The sequence below is a fragment of the Solanum lycopersicum genome, chromosome 11 (genome assembly GCF_036512215.1).
Source record: "Solanum lycopersicum chromosome 11, SLM_r2.1".
NCBI classification, from domain to species: Eukaryota; Viridiplantae; Streptophyta; class Magnoliopsida; order Solanales; family Solanaceae; genus Solanum; species Solanum lycopersicum.
This window is the reverse complement of record NC_090810.1, coordinates 56823577-56843004: the sequence shown is the minus strand read 5'-3', so window position 1 is coordinate 56843004 and position 19428 is coordinate 56823577. Positions and strand designations below refer to the sequence as shown.

At 27.4% G+C, this 19428-nt stretch overlaps 1 protein-coding gene and 2 non-coding genes across 3 annotated transcripts; 1 reads left to right on the top strand and 2 right to left on the bottom strand.

The window, feature by feature from the left end:
- Positions 1 to 5713: 5713 nt before the first annotated feature.
- On the top strand, positions 5714 to 9302 carry LOC101262590 (transcription factor MYB46). The gene is made up of 2 exons (XM_004251318.4): positions 5714 to 6152; positions 8149 to 9302. The coding sequence occupies exons 1-2, from the start codon at positions 5836 to 5838 to the stop codon at positions 8891 to 8893; spliced, it is 1062 nt and encodes a 353-aa protein (XP_004251366.1). The 5' UTR covers positions 5714 to 5835; the 3' UTR covers positions 8894 to 9302.
- An 8307-nt stretch (positions 9303 to 17609) lies between these two features.
- On the bottom strand, positions 17610 to 17691 carry TRNAS-GCU (transfer RNA serine (anticodon GCU)). Its single transcript has one exon. It is a non-coding gene; the product is annotated as a tRNA-Ser (tRNA).
- Positions 17692 to 19060: 1369 nt separating this feature from the next.
- Positions 19061 to 19142, bottom strand: TRNAS-GCU (transfer RNA serine (anticodon GCU)). The gene has a single exon. It is a non-coding gene; the product is annotated as a tRNA-Ser (tRNA).
- Between the last annotated feature and the right edge of the window lie 286 nt (positions 19143 to 19428).

The window sequence follows — 19428 nt, the reverse complement described above, 5'->3', positions numbered from 1 at the left end:
TAGTAATGCGTCTAAAATACATTATTTGGTTAAAAATAAAAGGAAATTGCAAAATTAAGTTATTTCTAATATAAATAAAAATATGAAATTCTTCTGAAAACATACTAAAAGATAAAAATGATACAAAAATTGAGACGAAGATAATAACGTTTTTTTATCGAATTCAATACCAACGAAATTTACTGTGTCTAGCATGGACGATAGATATATTATGAGTTAGACAAAAAGGTAATTGATTTAATAAAACATAATATAATGAAAGAGCAAAATTTAATGATTCTATATTTTTTATTTAAGGTGTGTAGTTGGAAAGAAAAAATATATATTTTAAAAGGTATTATATATAGTCTAGATAAATATTATGAGAAAGGACGGGACATACTGTGTTTGAGGGTGGATGAAGATGACATGTGTTAGATGGTGGGAAGGATACAATCAATATTGAATGTCACTTGTGAAACTTATTTTTCCTATTTTATCCGAGAAAATAATTTACTAAAATTTTGACCAATGAACACAGAAAATTTGAAAAACATGTTCCACCGTATCAAGAACATCCTTAAACATAAACATTATTTTTGTTTCTCATATGTGATTCAGTATTTATATTAGAACCAGACTAATTTAGATTCACGCATATTAAAATCTATTTTAGGGGTAACGCTCGCTTTCATTTATTGAATTTTTATTATTTTTATAACTTAAATTCAAAAGCTCAAATTAAAATTTAACTATCCCACCTAAATTCATGTCGATTTACACATAACTTTTGCATGCAGGATTGAACTCTTTAATTTTATGCTTTATGTTTTCACTCTTTTTCTTTTAATCTCAGTCCCTTCAATATTATTTATTAAATTACAAGAGTAAGCAATCAAAAAGTGAATAAAGTGGGGTCTAAACAATTTAAATAATTAATTAATTAAACATTTTCTTTCTTGTTTTCCTCATGAGTCTCTCTCTTTTTTTTTTTTTTTGATAATATTATCACACTTACGTAAACCACAATTCACATTTCCTTCTCTAATTGATTCTTTTTTTATGCATAAGCAAAGGAGTTAGTATTAATTATTAATATTGTGATTATTCCAACTAATATTGTTCTTTTTACTAACATAATAATCATTGCAACGTGTCAGAAAACAATAGTTAAAAAAGGGTCCATAAAATAAAAAGTGAAAACACATGAATGATTTATTAATAGATTAAATAATAAAGGAGGAAAAAGAAGCTAAAGTGAATAGTGATTGCTTTTAAGTTCTTTTTTTTGACCAATATACAATAATGTTGTAATATATATTTGGATTTTCAAAGAGAGACAAATTAAATGACGTTGTCACAATACAAAACTTTTTGTGCACAATCAAAGATTTGACAAAATGTGAACAAATCTACAAAAAGCTTGATTCCTCTTTTTCCTCTATATGAGGATGAGGGGAATGATGTGAAATCAAGGAGGTAGGTTTAAAATTATAACATAAAGTTTTATTTCATTTAACTAGAATATTTATTTGATATCTAGATCGATAAAAAAATATCACATATTCGATGAAATAAGAATTTTCATAAATTGATCAGATACAATTATGTGAATTAAAAAGATATTTTATTTAAATTTATTTGTCTAATCATATAACGATCTATTTATTGGAGATGATATTCAAAGCTCCACTTGGATAGGGGTCATTTCCAAATTTTTTAGTTTGGACATATTCTTGTAAAATAATCATAACTTTTTACGTCAAACTTCGATTGATGCACATTTAGTGACATTGGAAAGAAAATTTATAAACCTTTTAATTTGATATTTCACCGACTACCTAACACTTTAAACACTGAGATATATCATTATTTGAATTTGATCCTTATATAAATTTACGTGAAAATTTAGCCTATAAAAATTTCTATAAGCTAGAATTAGTGTTTCTGGTCCTTTATGACCCTAAACCACACTCGACACACTTACTATACTTATGAATGAACCTTAACTAACACATATGATCAAGTAATACATCACCCGATCCAAGATGATATGCATATAATGACCACATGTGATAGATTTATTATACTTGGGAATGGACCTTTATAACATAAATGATCAGATAAGATATCACCCAATCCAAAATATTTTGTTAGTTTAATATTTTGTATAATTTTTGCATGTAATTTTAAGGGGAAAGTTACGCGAAATGGAAAATATCTAGAATATATTATGTAATATAGCTATAATTTTGATTATTTTTACTCTGTGGCTACAATCTTACGAAATTTTGCTATTCTTTTTACTAAGTGTAAAACTCCAGAATTTGTATAATTTGGTCCCTGATTGTATAAATTTGGAATTTGAATAATTTAGTACTTAATTGTATAAATTCAGAATTCATTTATATATGCTTACTTAGCTATTTATGTACGATTAATGAAAAATTACTAAAGTATCATGTTTGTATATTAGCAAGCGAAATATACAAAATGGAGTTCTGAAGAATTCTTAAATATATCAATATAAAATTCGTATATACTTACCTTGTTTGTATATTCGCTTGAAAAACAAACGGGCAAGTGAAACATACATACCTCAGCCTCCATATATAGCAAACAAAACTATAGCTATAAAGTATAATTACGAAACTATAACTATAGAGCCTTATTATGTCAATTATCTTTACTGTTTTTGAAATTTTCGTATTTTTAGAACACTAAAAAAAAGTCTGATGATCTGATCATCCCCCTCTTACCACCTAATAAACTGTTTTTTTTAATGTTTTTTTCCACAAAACATCCATTTATGAAAGCAATGGGATCCGACTCTTTTTCATTTCTCTTCTCTCCATTTTCCCCAAGTTTTAGCTTGGATTAGAGACACTTTGTCATAGTTTAGAATTAATAATTCAGATTAAATTGATGAAAATAAAGTCGCAACCATAATAATTTACTTCCATATATTAATATATTTGTTTCTTAAATATTTTTACAATTCAACAATTCTAGATTTATATTATATTTTTTAATAAATATATATAAAAGATTTCTTTTCTTAATTACTTAAAGTAATTTTTTTGCTATTTTTTTACTTTTGAACTGACTTTATAGATTATAATTTTGTATCACCAATTTCTTATATGTCACATTAATAATCATATAAATAAAGGGTTATTAATTGCCACAACTTATAAATATAACTAAGAAAAGTTCGGTTGAGTGAAACTATTTAAAAGCTGAAGAAAAAAAATATATTTAACTAAGATTTTTTTTAGTGGTGATCACTTAAATGTTTAATATTATTTATATGATGGGTTTTTTAATCAATCCATATAATATGAACCGTTTCATTTTAGGATTTATGTTATTATATTATATAAAAAATCAACAAAAAATTACTTAAGTAATTAAGAAAAGAAATTCTTTTAAACATATTTAGAAAAAATATAATATAAATCTAGAATTATTGAATTATAAAAATATTTAAGAAGCAAGTATATAAATATATGGAAGTAAATAACTATGTTTAGGACTTTATTTTAATCAATTGGATCTTCACCATTAATTCTAAACTATGACATGTGTCTCCAATCCAAGCTAGAACTTGAAAAAAATAGAGAGATGAGAAATGGAGAGGAGTCGGATCCAAAGTAATGAAAGTTTCTGGACTTCCATAAATGAAAGTTTTTATTTTAATAATGTTTTGGGTATATGAATGATTGAAGAGTACTCCCCCGTTCATATTTTAGTTGATTATTTTGTTAAAAATAGTTATCTTATGTTAGTAATCCGTCTTACTAAATCACGAAAATAGTAATTAAATTTTTCCATATTATCCTTGTAATTAATTTTTTTGAGAGTTTTCATATTTATTGTAAAAAATATCAAAAAAAAAATGAAAAAATGAATTAATAAAAATATCTTTTTATTAATAATCTCTTAATATGTGTAATAAAAAAATCAACTAATATATAACATAAAAACAAAAGCCTAATGGTCATCCGTCGAGATCTGCCCCCAATTTTTTCATCAAGTTGAAGAATTTACATAAAAATTACCAGTGATACACCAAGGACCAGTGACTAAAAAAATTGGATCTAACGTCAAATAAATTTTATGGCTAAACAGTAAAATTTGTTGCTAATTCAATTTAGCGATGAATTAGTGACAATTTTTCATTAGCCATGAGAAACTAGCGATAGATCAACGACAAAATTCATAGATAAATTCTGTATTTATTAAATCCACTACTAAAAACCCTATGAGTTTCGTATCATATATTGATGACCTCTTATTAAATGATGACATTCGTAGCTAAATTCAGTGTTTTTCGTATCATATATGATGGAACTCTTTCTAAATCAGTCTAAAAGTTGTATACTTTGCATTTCAAATATATTAAAATTACATAGTACTAAAAATAGCTAGTCCAACATGATCTAATTATATTTTAAACAGTAAGGTATGTAGACAAAAAAAAAATAATAATAATAATAATGGACATGTCTAGCATCATATATGAATTAAATTTGCTTTACCCAAATAATTTTATGTTACATATGAAGTCCCTTGAAATATGATATTCCATATTTTCTTGAAAACATACTTCTTACTTTATATTGATATTTTACTAAGCCAATGTGGTTGTCAATTTTTATCACCTTTTATAAATATATATATATATTTGAACTATTTTTTTTTTAGTTTTTATTCAGTATTTTAAGTTCACATTTGATTAAATTTGAAACACACGCTATAAGGCTTATTTGGAGATGACGATTTCATAATAAAAATTTCTTTATTCAAAACTCAAACTAGAGAGCGTTGGTTAACCGCGCATACCAAACCTTCTCCTCTATAGTGGAAAAATGTAGGTAGACAATTCCCATTCAAAGATCATTTTACTATACATGATCATTTGAATTCTTGAAAATTTATCACCACATTCGAAACCATATTATGATAAAAATATAAAAAATGAAAATAATAATCATATTTTCTCTTATCTTTATGTACACGTGTGGATTTATATATTGTTGTTTTTGGTTAAATTGATTGAGTGGGGCTATGCCGGCAGGGGGTATAGGGAAGATTATGTGAAGTGGAAGCAAAATGTATATCATAATATTAGACTTGGTTACAAAACAAACTTTCCATTTTAATTTCATGCACTTATAGAGTTGTATCAAAGATATACTAATATACATATTTTAGTATCTCATTCAACTTTTAATCATTAACTTACTTGTGAAGAAATATGCATAGAGGAAAAAGACAATATATATGGAGTCAAAGACAAGAAGACCGTCTATCCTTTTCCAAACCGTTTTTACCTAGACTTATCAACCAACACCTCCCTACCCCCACCCCTCCAAGGTAAACGAATTCAACTGAATTCAGTATTTTTACATAAAATATATATATTTTTTACGTTTTGATAAAATTTTCAAATATATTTCAAATTTTGGAACATGATATTTGAAAAGTGTAAGAAAATTAACGATAAAAACATAAATACTGAACCGATCTGGATCAGGTTTTACTAACCCCCACCCCCACCCCACCTATGTTTCATTCCTTATACCCTCTCTATCCTCTTGATTCCCCATTTCTAAGCAAAGCCCCACAACTATCACCATCATCATGATCATGATTTTCATTCCATAGAAGTTTCACTCTCTCTCTCTCTCTCTCTTCCTCTTGTTTTTCTCATTTGGTTTTTCAATTTTAAATATTTTTGAGGTTGATGGTGCTCATCAATATAAAGTTAGTGACTTCTTTTTACATTAAAACAGTTGGGGAGACAAGAAAAACAATAGTGTCTAAAAACCAAAAGAAAAAGAGATTATTACAATGAGGAAGCCTGAGTTCTCCTCCTCCTCCTCTTCCTCCTCCGCAAAGAACAATAACAATAACAATAATAATAACACGAACGTGAAGCTAAGAAAAGGGTTGTGGTCTCCAGAGGAAGATGAAAAGCTTATGCATTATATGCTAACAAATGGACAAGGGTGTTGGAGTGATGTAGCAAGAAATGCTGGATTACAAAGATGTGGAAAGAGTTGTAGACTCAGATGGATCAATTATTTGAGGCCAGATCTTAAGAGAGGTGCATTTTCACCTCAAGAAGAAGAACATATTATCCATTTACATTCCATTCTTGGTAACAGGTTTGTTTCTCCCTCTCTCTTTCTTTCGAGTCAGAATTTTCGTTAAAGAAAATCTAAATATTAACACAACATAAAAAGTTGTGAGATATGTGCATGTAGGTTAGTAGTATTCTTTTGGAAGGCTTTAATTTTATAGATATATTTATGATATAAAAAATATTTTTGTTTAATCAAATTACTTATTTGATAATTATAAGTAAATTCTTTTATAATATTAATTGACCGTTTGATGAAAATAGTTAGACTAACATTTCATTACTCGATAAATTCATTATAATTATAGTGAAATAAGATGTATATAACTTATTTTTTTATTGTTAGTAAAAACAACTTTGAAAAAAAAAATTGAGTTCAACTTGTGTACTCTTATTAAGAGCGATTATTCAAAAAAATATTTACAAATAAGCTTTTTTAAAATTTGAAATTTAAAAGATAATATATTACCGGCTAAAACAGGTAAAAATATTGTGATGATGTTATTAGCATTATTAGTATATTTGAATTAAGTACATGTAGTTGTCCACTTAGAAAAAAAATGAAATTAGCAACTTGAAAGTTAAAACATGTCACTTGCTAGTATAATAAATTAAAATATGTAAGTGTTAAATTATTTATATTAATAGCGTATATAAGTTAAATCAGTCATCTTTTTTATGAATAATTTCTTTGATCTGCTATTTGCAAAACCAAAAAAAATAATATTGAAAATCATCATAAATTTGAAAATTTTTAGATGAAAAAGTATTTTGAGTGAATACCTTGAAAATTAAAGAAAAAGTATATCTCCAATTGTTTTGAAGTCAAATATCTACCTTTATAAACTACTAGTCTATCTACATGACAATTTTTTTTATGTATAAAAAATGTTAAACTTATATATAGTATTATATATTTTAATTTGTAGTTGCAGATAACCTATTAGATAAATACGTGTATAAAAGAATAAATTAAGGATATAATTTTTATTTGTGAATATTAGTAATTATTTAGTAGTTAGTTATATTTAGGGGACAAAACAGTGAAATTACAGGTAATCTTCAATGGCTAACATGATAAAGCTAATTATGATGTCATTGACTTCAACAACTTACATGATTTATTAACATGCATATCTTCACTTGTACGTTTTCAAAAATTCAATGAATTAATTAACAATATTCACCAAATTAAAATTATGAGCTGATAAGTAATTGAATTAAAAGTTATTATCTCAAAAAATTCAATTTTATTTAATAAAGAATTTGATTTTTGATATAATAATTATTAGCTGACTGACGAAATCGAACCTGTAAATCTTAAGAATTTCCATCATTTTAAGGTTTTGTAATACATTTCTTCTTCTTGGTTCCTTTTATTCTTGTCAATTGTTGATAAATAATATATATTTGTGGATTTTAAGTAATATAATTAATATAGGTAATTTAGTAGCATGGATTTATTCATTGACGTCTTATATTTTAATTTTATGATTAAAAACTTGGTGATAATGATCGATTTTAAGGTTGGGAAATAGCTTAAAGAAAAGGGATGTGGTAGATAAATTTTTATACTATCAAGTCACTCTATCAAAATATATTATTACTTATTTTAATCATGTGCTATCTTATTCTTTTTTTTTTAATTAATTATCTTTGTATATATATATATATAAATTAAACTCTTCTATTATATAATAAAATCTAAATTATAATATTAAGTGCACTTAGTTCTTCTTTGTTAATAGAGGCCAAGTTGAATAGAATATTGATCAAGTATATTTACATCATGGTCTTAGAGTTGAAAATATTCTTCTTTATTTTTTTAAGATATTTTTTTTTTCAAACATATCATCATATTGTACATGCATGTTTGTCACATCCTTTCAATTTGACCTAGGAATTTTTACATTATACTTTATACATAAATAATGTATATACTTTTTTATATTGGCTAGTGAATGTGTTATAAGTCCTTTGACCTATGAATATTGACTCTTATTTTCTTTTTTACTCTAAAGGTGGTCTCAAATAGCTGCACGTTTGCCTGGACGTACTGATAATGAAATCAAGAATTTTTGGAATTCGACATTGAAAAAGAGGCTAAAGAACTCATCATCATCATCTACACCATCACCAAATGCAAGTGATTCATCCTCAGATCATCCCTCCAAAGAACTCAATATGGGAGTCACTCAACAAGGATTCATGCCAATGCTCAAACATAACCTAATGTCCATGTACATGGATTCAACCACCTCTCCTTCTTCCTCGTCTATAGCCCTAAATACCATAAATATTGATCCTTTGCCCACCCTCGAACACACCTTAATAAACATGCCTAATGGATTCAACGCGCCCTCATACTTGAGTACTACACAACCATGCTTGGTACAAGGTGGGAATATTGTGAGTGCTAATGGTGGAAATCTTTTTTATGGGAATAACCATGGGATATTTGGAGGGAATCTTAGTATGGAAGGTCATGAACTCTATGTTCCACCATTGGAGAATGTAAGTATTGAGTATCAAAATGTTGAAAATGGGAATTTTAGTCATCATCAAAACAACAATAACCCTAACAACATGACCAACTTGATCAATACTAGCCATAATTTCAATACTTGTAGTAATATCAAAGTAGAAAATTTTGGAGGGATAGGGAATTATTGGGAAGGAGATGACCTAAAAGTGGGAGAGTGGGACTTGGAGGAATTGATGAAGGATGTTTCACCTTTCCCTTTTCTTGATTTCCAAGTTGAATAACCCTACAACAACATTTTAATATCCCTATGGAGATCAACACCTTTTTTTTTTAATCCTTTTTCAACATTAGGCCACATATTTTCAATCCTATACATAGTTCATATATAAATTTGGACATGAAATAGAAGATGAGAGGGTAAAGAATCTCACAAAAATAAGGATCATTTCCAAGTAGATATATATATTTTAGGATATTTTTCATGTACTTTAAATGATGTAATCGGAAAAAGGGTAATTTGGTCATTTGTACTTCATTTAGGTGTTTGTAATAATCACAATATTACATGCTCTTGCAGAGATATGTATAGTCAGTCACATGTGATAATGTAGAAATTAATTAGTGATTGTCTATTAGTCTTATTGTGTACAAAATCATTGAAAATGTAATCAAATATGTTTTTTTTTTTAATTAGTGCATTGAACAAGTCTTATAGACAAATAATTATCTCTATGTCTTTCTATTCATGCTTGAAAAATGATCTTTTATCAGTCTCCTATAAGTCATCCTCGTGTATCATAATTCTCTTTTCATCGTTGATTTTAATTTATTCACTTTAAACTTTACACGAATCTTTAAAAAATAATTATTATATAACATAAATATCTATTATAGATAGTCATATTAATTACTTTTTAGTCTTCGATCTTAAAATAAATAAATTAGAGAATAAGTAATTAATCTATGTCGGGACGAAATGGAAAAAATAATATATTTCTCTTGATATGTTAAAAGTAATTTGTCTATCTGTGCGCTTGCATGCTTGGAGTATTATTACGACTAATCAAAGGTTATTATGAGTACCCTTTACATCTATATTTTCATTTTTATTTGTCATTTATCAAGAAAAGATTTCATATTTTATCCTTAACATTAGTTACGTATTTTTCAAATTATTTTCGAAGACCTACACTATCAGAAAAGTGTGAATTATATAGAGATTTTTCTGGGGATTAGTATTAAAATTTGTAGGAAAATAAGTTTCCTGCAAATTTTCATACTGATACCCAGAAAAATCTCCATATAGTTCACAGTTTTCTTGTAGTGCTAAAAGTATTATACATCAATTAATATCGATATTAGATAACATGCTCATTTCTTTAAAAATCATATAAAATTTTAAATGAACAAGTAAAAACGAACGGATAAAATATTATTCAAGGATTATGGATATGACACGCAAGTAGTCTTCACCTTAAATGGAGTTTAATCTCTAAAGTGATTATAAGTCCACTTGAAATATGAAGTTTCCACATAAGAGAGTGAAAAGTCAGCTTGGCTCTAATTGTGATTAGGACTTTGTAATCATAACATTAATTACTGCTTAACCTTAATGGTTGAATTCAAAGAACAATGATAATAGCTTTATTAACTTTTCCACTCTCACTTCTAAAGGTTGCAACACAGTCAATCTCGATAGGGAAGTTAATCAGTGCAAAATGAAATTATGGCCAGGGTAATTAAAAAAACTTATCACAATAAGTAAAATATGGGTCGTAGTGAAATAGTTAAAATTTCGAGGTTTTTATATTTGAGCTCTTCGAAATGGACAAAAATCAATATATATAGGAGTGTTGCTTGAGTCAGGGGTCTATATAGGTAACAACCTCTAGCTCTATCTCCCATAGCAGATGCACTCTATCCTCCGCTGATCTAATTTATAGGATTTCATTAGGTTTATTGTTTTATCGCAACTGCATTTCCATGCATGTTGGGTTGCAAGTGATACAATAATAAAAGAGATATTTAGTGGAAATAGATTTTTCTTTTAGCTGTAATAATTATCTGAACAAAAATATTTAGCAGTAATTGAGTTAATATCATTGCATCCAGAGTCCCTAAAGTCTTAGACAATATTTATATAGAATGTTGATCATAAACACATATTTATATAAGAGAGAGTTGAGAGTTGTTCGGATGATAAACGCCCCTCACTTTAAATTTTATGGTTATAAGTTCGTATCACCAAGAGAGCAAATGTGAAAGTCCTAGGAAAGGGGTAAAAAGGCATAAGTCATATGCTTCCCCTTAAAGTTATTTGCATATTTCAGAATTTTTAACCAAACTAAGTCATTATATAAAACAATTTATCAAAGTAATACATTTTTCTAAAATTTTACAAAACTAGTATAAACGTATTTCATGGTAACGTTTTAGGGTATATTTTATTTTTTTAAAACTAACAGCATTAGGTTGATATACGTCTCTAAGTAACGTTTTACTTTTAAAACGTTATTTTCAGTAACGTTTTACTCCTAAAACGTTACTGTGAGTAACGTTTTAGGAGTAAAACATCACTGTGAGTAACGTATATCAATCTGACGTCATCAACTTTTAAAAAATAAAATATATCCTAAAACGTTACTGTGAAATACGTTTATACTAGTTTTGTAAAATTTTAGAAAAACATATTATTTTGGTGAATGACTTTATATAATGGCTTAGTTTGGTTAAAACCTCTATATTTCACTTAGACACCTTAAGTTAGACTTGTACCTATTGAACACTTGAACCTTAAGAAATATATACCTATTTAACACAAAATGACAATCAGTTAAAAGATTAAGATGCGTGTATTTTAAACGCTTGGCACATAATAAACATACCAATAAAATGATGACACGTGGCTTTAAAATCTAACTTTTAAAAAATATTATTAAAATAATCCAAAAAAAAAATAATTAAGAAAATAAATTTTTCTTACTCCTTTCATCAACGTCGATAATACACTATCCACCCAAGCTAAATACCTATTCTTTTTCATTTTAATATCATCAAAACCTTTAATTCATTAAATTTATCTTTTATCCATTCGTAATTATTTATCGCAATTATAATAGTTAACAAATGTTTATTCGAAAAAATTAAATCATATTTATTTTGCCGGATTAAATGAAATTTTACCGAAATATTAAATATGCAGATCTACATTAAAAAATAATAAAAAAGGAAAAAGCAGAAGAAGAATTGGAGATGGTAAAAGAAACAGATAGGTGAAGAGGGTGGGTGTGTTGTGTATGTGTAAAAAAAATTATGAAAATGGTAGATGAGAATGGCAGAGGAAGCGGGGAAGAAGACTTCATTTTCAAAAGAAATTATTTTTTTCTTTTTTATTAAATTTTGTATTTAAGTTAGTAAAAAAAAGAAAAATATATTATTTTCAATAGTTTTACGCGCCCAAAGTGAGTGTGGTACACGTTTTTTGACATGTCAGCATTTTGTGTCTAATAGGAATGACTTTTAAACAAAAAAAGTGTTCAATAGGAACAAAGATAGGTTGAGGTGTTCAAATGAAATATGCGAACAACTTCAAGGGGCCGCATATAACTTAAGTCAGGTAAGAAATTAAATTTACATATTTATTAGGTATGATACATAAATGTGTCATTTAACTTGGTCTCATTTCACATTAATGTCCTTCAACTTTGGGTGTGTACAAGTAGACACTTAAACTTGTATAAAGTTGAACAAGTAAAAATATGAGTCTTATATGACATAATACACGTAAGACATAAATTATCACATAGGATGCCACATACACTGGCGTAGCTAGAGCCACCCTAAGATGTCTAATTGGAAACCCTTCGTCAGAAAATTATTTTTGTAGGCATATATGTTAAATTCTACATTTAACGGATATATATTTAAAGTTGGATATCCCTGACAATATCTATACCTTTGGTGTGTGATCATTTGAATGAAGAAGTTCCAAGTTCATACCCCAAATAGCACAATATTTTTTTGTTTTATTTTGACAGCAAATACCGTTATTCTTGAACACCCTTTGTAAAATTTTTGATTTCACCATTGGCCAAAGAGGACACATGCGTTTATTTTTTCAATTTTTTACAAGTATAAGTGTCTACTTGTACAAACTTAAAATTGAAGGACATAAAAATAAAATGAGACCAAGTTAAAAAAAAATATATTTATATTTATGCCAATTTGTTGTTTCCACTAAAGGTCTAAGATGGATATTTTTTTGTCGGTTTAGGTTAGGAGACAAAGTGATTTGTGTATAGTTAAAAACTTAAAAGCTAATTAATTAGCTACAGGATTAAAATAAGTGCTTCCCTAAATCATTTCACCTCAAGATTTATGACATTCCATAACTAACTAATGTGACTTTAATATAGGTATTTGTCTGGAAGATTATTATTTGATTACGTAAATTGTGTATTGCTATGAGGTCACCTTTAATTCTTAGCAAACTTTTGGTTAAGATGGTTTTTATAAAGAGTTTAACACTTTGAATTTGGAAGCTTCTCATATATGATTATAATATAGAATTCATAAATTTCAATTTTTAAATCGATATATGGTGATAAAAAATAGTAAGCCGATCAATCACTATTCTCTCCCCCATTTCTTTCTTACTCTCCAAAAGAGAAAAAAGATATTGAAATTTATTTAATTGTAAAATAGTCCAAGTTACAAAATTAGTATTTGTTACATTGTTGTATCTAATAAGTTTTATGTTTTGTCAACAAAATTTATTCACAACATAATTAAGTTTGTAATATAGTTTTTTTCTTAAAAGAAGTCTTAATTCACCTAGTGTATTTCAAATGACAAGTCCAAGACATCTGTCTCAAAGAAAAAGAGAATAAAAGACTAGAGAATCGTATATTTATTTTGATTATTTTAGATTAGAGGATTTGACGGATCACTTCAAAAGTTAAAAAAAAATTTAAAAAAAATTATTTTATCTATTAAATAAAGAATTAAATCGAAAAATCATGTACACGCATGGTACATCTCTCATTTCTTGAGTAGGTTTTGGTTTCAATTGTTTTATCTATCAAATAAAGAATTAAATCGAAAAGTCATATACACGCATAGTACATCTCTCATCTCTGATTGATTTTTTTATGATATATAAGTGTTTTTAACTTTATTTAGATTAGTAACTTTTCATTTTTATCTATAAAGGTCACGTATTAATTTTCTTTTTTTAGGTAATATATATTATTCATTTTACATCAAAGTTATATATATTTCACATGATTAGAAATCCAAATTAATTTTATTACCACCAATCAAATAATTAATTGAAAATGCACACATTTCTCATGTAGCTTTCACTTTCATTAGTTATTAACAATTTCCAACTTGCAATTTACTCAAAAAGTTTATTAAATATTTCACATGATCAAAAAAAAAAAATCCAAATTAATTTTATTACCTACCAATCAAAAAATTAATTGAAAATGCATGCACAATAGTACACGTTTCTCATGTAGTTAATACCTACCAATCAAACAGATTCTTTGTTAAAGTCTTAAGTAATGTATTCATTTTTTCTTTTATTTTGGCAATTTAAGCTACAAAATTACCTTGTTTTTAATTGTTTATATGTTACAATGTCATTTTCATTGGAAATATGTTTGTTAATTTATATTAGATGATAGTTCTTCTTCTTTTTTTTCTAAATGCAATTTTTTAGTTTAATAGTTTGACATTGCATTATTTTAATTTTTAAGATTTAAAGATGTACAATAACTATCCCATCAAACGTACTGCATGCATATAAAAGATTTTATTTGACTTTTAGCTTATTGTTAAGAATTAATAACAACATGAACTAATGTGTACGTAAATATTCTTTTATTAGAATTTTCTAATAATTATGGATCGACATTTAACCATGATGATATTTGCTTCGAAAGTAAATTAAGAAAACTCTAAATTGATAGAGTTTTAACTCCACTTTTTAAATTTAGAAGATAAAACAAATAGAAATCTATCACAAAACATGACTTTTAATAATGGTTAAATAGATACAAATCTCTATGATGTTTTATTGTTTCGGATTTCAATTTTAAAGGTTTAATGATAGAAATTGTGAAGGGGAAAATGAAGAAATAGAGAGAATGGTGGCGGAGGACATGGGATCGATGGGAGGTTGATGAGAGAGATTTTCGATTAACATTAAAGCGTGAATTGAGAATGATTTAATTGTATAAATAACTAACATAGACTATGTTTTAAAAATATATGTATCTGAATGTATATTTCTCAATATATATAATGATTTGAAAGTATAGAGAGGATTAATTAGCTAAAAAGTATGTTTTAGCAATGGTAGCCCAAAATATTTTCATTGGATAGCCAAATCATGTATGAATTTCATAACTAATACAACAACAAAAATTCTCAGTTTATCAATGGAAAAATCTCACGTGAATATGTAGTATCTTATGAAAATATTTCTTAGAATTGATCTTATCTTATATTCATACTTAAAAAAAATTTAATGGTGCACTTGATTAAATATTGAGTTATTTATTTAAAAAATAGGAATCAGTTCACACTTAATACTTTTTTTAGTGGTGTACCCATGGTTTATAGATCTTAGATTCCCTTGTGGTTGTATATCATGCATATCACATGGAGTTGTTTGAGAATGTATAAATGTATATAAGACAATATACACTGATATGCATGGTGATATATACATATATACATTGGAAATACATGGATGGAGTCTTCGACATCAAATTTTCAATCTAAAAATCATCTCAAATCATTTTCAAACACATCCAAAATTGATACTAAAGCACATATTTTCAAGAAAATTCATATGGTCCGATCAAAATAAATAACAATTACGCGTATCGAAAAAAATCAACTAATGCTTCAAAGATATTTTCATGGTTTTCTTCAAACTAAAACAATATACAACATTACATTAACATGACTATGAAGGAACATGCTTAATTAGAGTTATATAAATGATACCCTAGTTTCTAATAGTTCATTAAACAAAGGGCAACTTTCACATATAGCAAATAAAAAATTTATATTTGTATGCTATAGCAAAGTTTGCATAATTGCGCTCCATAGCAAACATAGTAACTGTATAATTCGCTATACATATATAGTTGAAGCGAATTGTATAAAATGAAGTGTATAAAACGAGAAAGAGAAGACACTTGGACAGAGAATTGTATAAACGAAGTGTATAAAACGAATTGTATGATTATAAGTGTATAAAACGATTATATACAATTTGAATTTGTATAAAATGAGAAAGAGAAAGATAAAGAGACTTGGACAGGGAATATACAATTGAATCGAATTGTATAAAACGAGAAAGAGAGAAATTAGATACAATTTGAATTTGTATAAAACGGGAAAGAAAGAAAGGCAAAGAGAAACTGGGCAGTGGAGTATTTTTATTATATAATTATAAGTGTATAAAAACGAAAATATATGTACTTCTGTTTATGTCTCTAGCATGACCACTTGATGAAATCTGGAGGGAAGTGGGGTAAATGGCCGATACTACTGGAAGAATTCCTTTTTGGATAATAGGTACGCTTTATACAAACAGAAACGTATTTTATACATTTCGCTTCTGTTTGTATAAGTGAGAAAGGCGAGGATTGCGAGCAAGATTTGGAAGAGGAGAGAAATGGGAACAAAAATATATGTATTTATACAATTTTCTCTGCTTTATACAAATAGAAACAGTTTTTATACACTTGTGTTTGTATAAAAAGTGAGGAAGCGAGCGAGAGATTGGAGCGAGAATAGGAGTAGCGAGCGAGATTTTTGAGAGAGAGGCGACTGGCAAATTTTGGCAAACGTTTGCTGGAGCACAATTAAATCAAACTCTAGCTACTCCATTTATTTTAGGTTATTAATTTACTATTATATACAATTATCCCTTAAACAAAGGGCTATAATATAAAAATAAAAATAAAATACTGAAAACTTAATAAACATTAGAAAATAAACCACAAATATAAACAGATTAAATTATTTTTTTAATAGCGTCTCCCGTATATATACATTAAAGTGATACCAAAAGAAATTCTAATCTCATAAAGAAAATTAGAGTCCCTTAATTATATATTAGAATGATTAAGAACATGTATAATGGAGTTAAACTCTGAGTAAGAATAGGGGAAGGAAACTCAAAATACTCAGCATTTAAGATGGAATTGCAAGGATCTCTTGTCACGTTTTTATTTGTCTTCGAAATGTATGAATCGACACAACATATTTAAGGGGATATACTATAATATATGTTATTTTTTTTATGATATAATATTAATTAAAGAGATGCTCAGTTAAATTAATGATAGCTAAAAGTTTGGGAACATGCACAAGAGCCTTAGCTAGAAAAAACAAAATTATATTAGGACTCCTTAATAGAGTGTAAGTTTAGTGACACATCACCTAAGATGGATGTGTGAGTGAGAATGGATACACAAGTACTCATTCGTATGAGAGGAAGTTTCAAGTATCTTGAATCAATAATTTAAGAAAATGAGAGATCGAGAATTATGTCATACAACGTATTAGAGTGAGATAAATGAAATGAAGTCTCGCACTCAGTCTTTAATCACTACTAAAAAGTACTAGATTTAGCGACAGAAAATTTTTGATGTTAAACAACAAATTTTGTTGCTAAACCCACTTGGCGACAAAATAGCGACTACTTTAGCAACGAGCAAAATAGCAACAGACTAGCGATGACGTTGCTAAAATGCAGTGTTTTCTAGTAGTGTATGTGATAAGAATATACCACTAGAAGTAAATATCAGTTGTGTATAATGATTGTTAGATTAACTATGTTATATGAGATAGAGTTTGATCAATGAAGAACGTATACGTCCAGAAACAACGAAAAAAATGAGAAACTTGAGCATATTAGGAGCGATAAGATTAAAAACTAGAAATATACGGAGCAAAACCAAAAAACTATAACGTCGCCTGTGAGATTCGAACTCACGCGGGGAAACCCCACTTACTTAGCAGGCAAGCGCCTTAACCACTCGGCCAAAGCGACGTTGTATAATTTTTTCACAATTGACATTATACAATTAATTATAATGTTGACAAATTATTCATCAATACTATTATAATAAAGTTTAATAATGGTTATTACAAAAAAAATTATCACAATAATGAATAAGTTTGAAATATTTTTTAAAAATAATTACCTCTAAAAATATCACATGTATCACAAATTTTATTAATATCATTTGAAAAGTATATTAAAATATAATAAAAATAATTTAACAACAAAAAAATTAAAAAAATAATTGACTCTTCTAATTTTACTCTTACAACATAAATTAAAATAACTAGACTAAATATATTTGACCCAAACTTATTATATAAAGCACAACATTGATGCTTTGCAAAATATTTTAGAAAAACATATGCACATTAGAAATATTTTAAAATAATATTACTTACATGAATAATAGAAAAAACACATAGTTAGAAAATATGCGTATAAAATCATTTCATTCGAGAAATAATTTTTTAAAGCGTGAATAAACATCTTCAAACAAATACACCGCTATTTTGATTTCAGTTCTGTAATCTTCTGCATTAATCCCAAATTAACTGCGGATTTTCCAATAATTGGCTGGGCTAGTACCTTGGAAAAACTTAATACTTTTCGAGGTTAGAATGAAATTTAAATATAGGCACATTTTTTCTTATTCTAAACCTAGACATAAATCTTTTCATATATTATAGAAATTTAAATTGAATTATTCTTATCGTGATAAATTTTACATCTAGAAACTAACTAGTTGTTTATAATAATTGTTAGACTAACTATAGTATATGCGGTAGAGTTTGATCAATCAAGAACTTATACGTTTGAAAATTACAAAAAAAAATGATAATGCTCAGGTAGTGACAAGATTAAAAACTAAAATATACGAAGCAAAATTAGGTGATCTCAGTGATGGACAAGATAGGAGAAATGACGCTAAGATGTTTCAGACATGTGAAGAAGAAAAGCATAAATACCCAATAAACATGTGCAAAGATTGGAGTGACCTAGATACGGAAAGTGAATAAGATGGTTCAAATATGTGAAAAGAAAAACTACATATGTCGAGTAAACATGTGTAAAAGCCTGACGATGATAGAGATGAAGTTAAAGAACCACAACGCAAAAGGTTGATAATGATAGGTATAAAGTTAAAGAAGTACAAATGCCGATGGCTCAAATATGTGAAGAGAAAAACTACATATGTCGAGTAAACAGGTGTAAAAGCCTGACGATGATAGAGATGAAGCTAAAGAACCACAACGCAAAAGGTTGATAATGATAGCTATAAAGTTAAAGAAGTACAAATGCCGAGTAAATAGGTGTAAAAAATTGTCGATAACAGTATCGACAAAAACATATGCAACGTCGCCTGTGAGATTCGAACTCACGCGGGGAAACCCCACTTACTTAGCAGGCAAGCGCCTTAACCACTCGGCCAAAGCGACGCTGTGCAAACTTTTCACAATTAACATTATAAACTGAATTATAATGTTGACAATTTATTCATCCATGCTATTATAATAGACAAATCATCATATTTTTGGATTACACACAAGCATATCAACTATTGTATACGTTTCCTTTGTAGTAAAATATATATTGTGCATAAACATGGATTGTGATACAGTGGTGGGAGTGTTTTGCCCTTAATATGAGATTTCGGGTTTGAATCCTGGGTATGGAGAAAATTATGTTGAGAGTGTCACTTCCGAATGAGCCCTCCAGTGCATG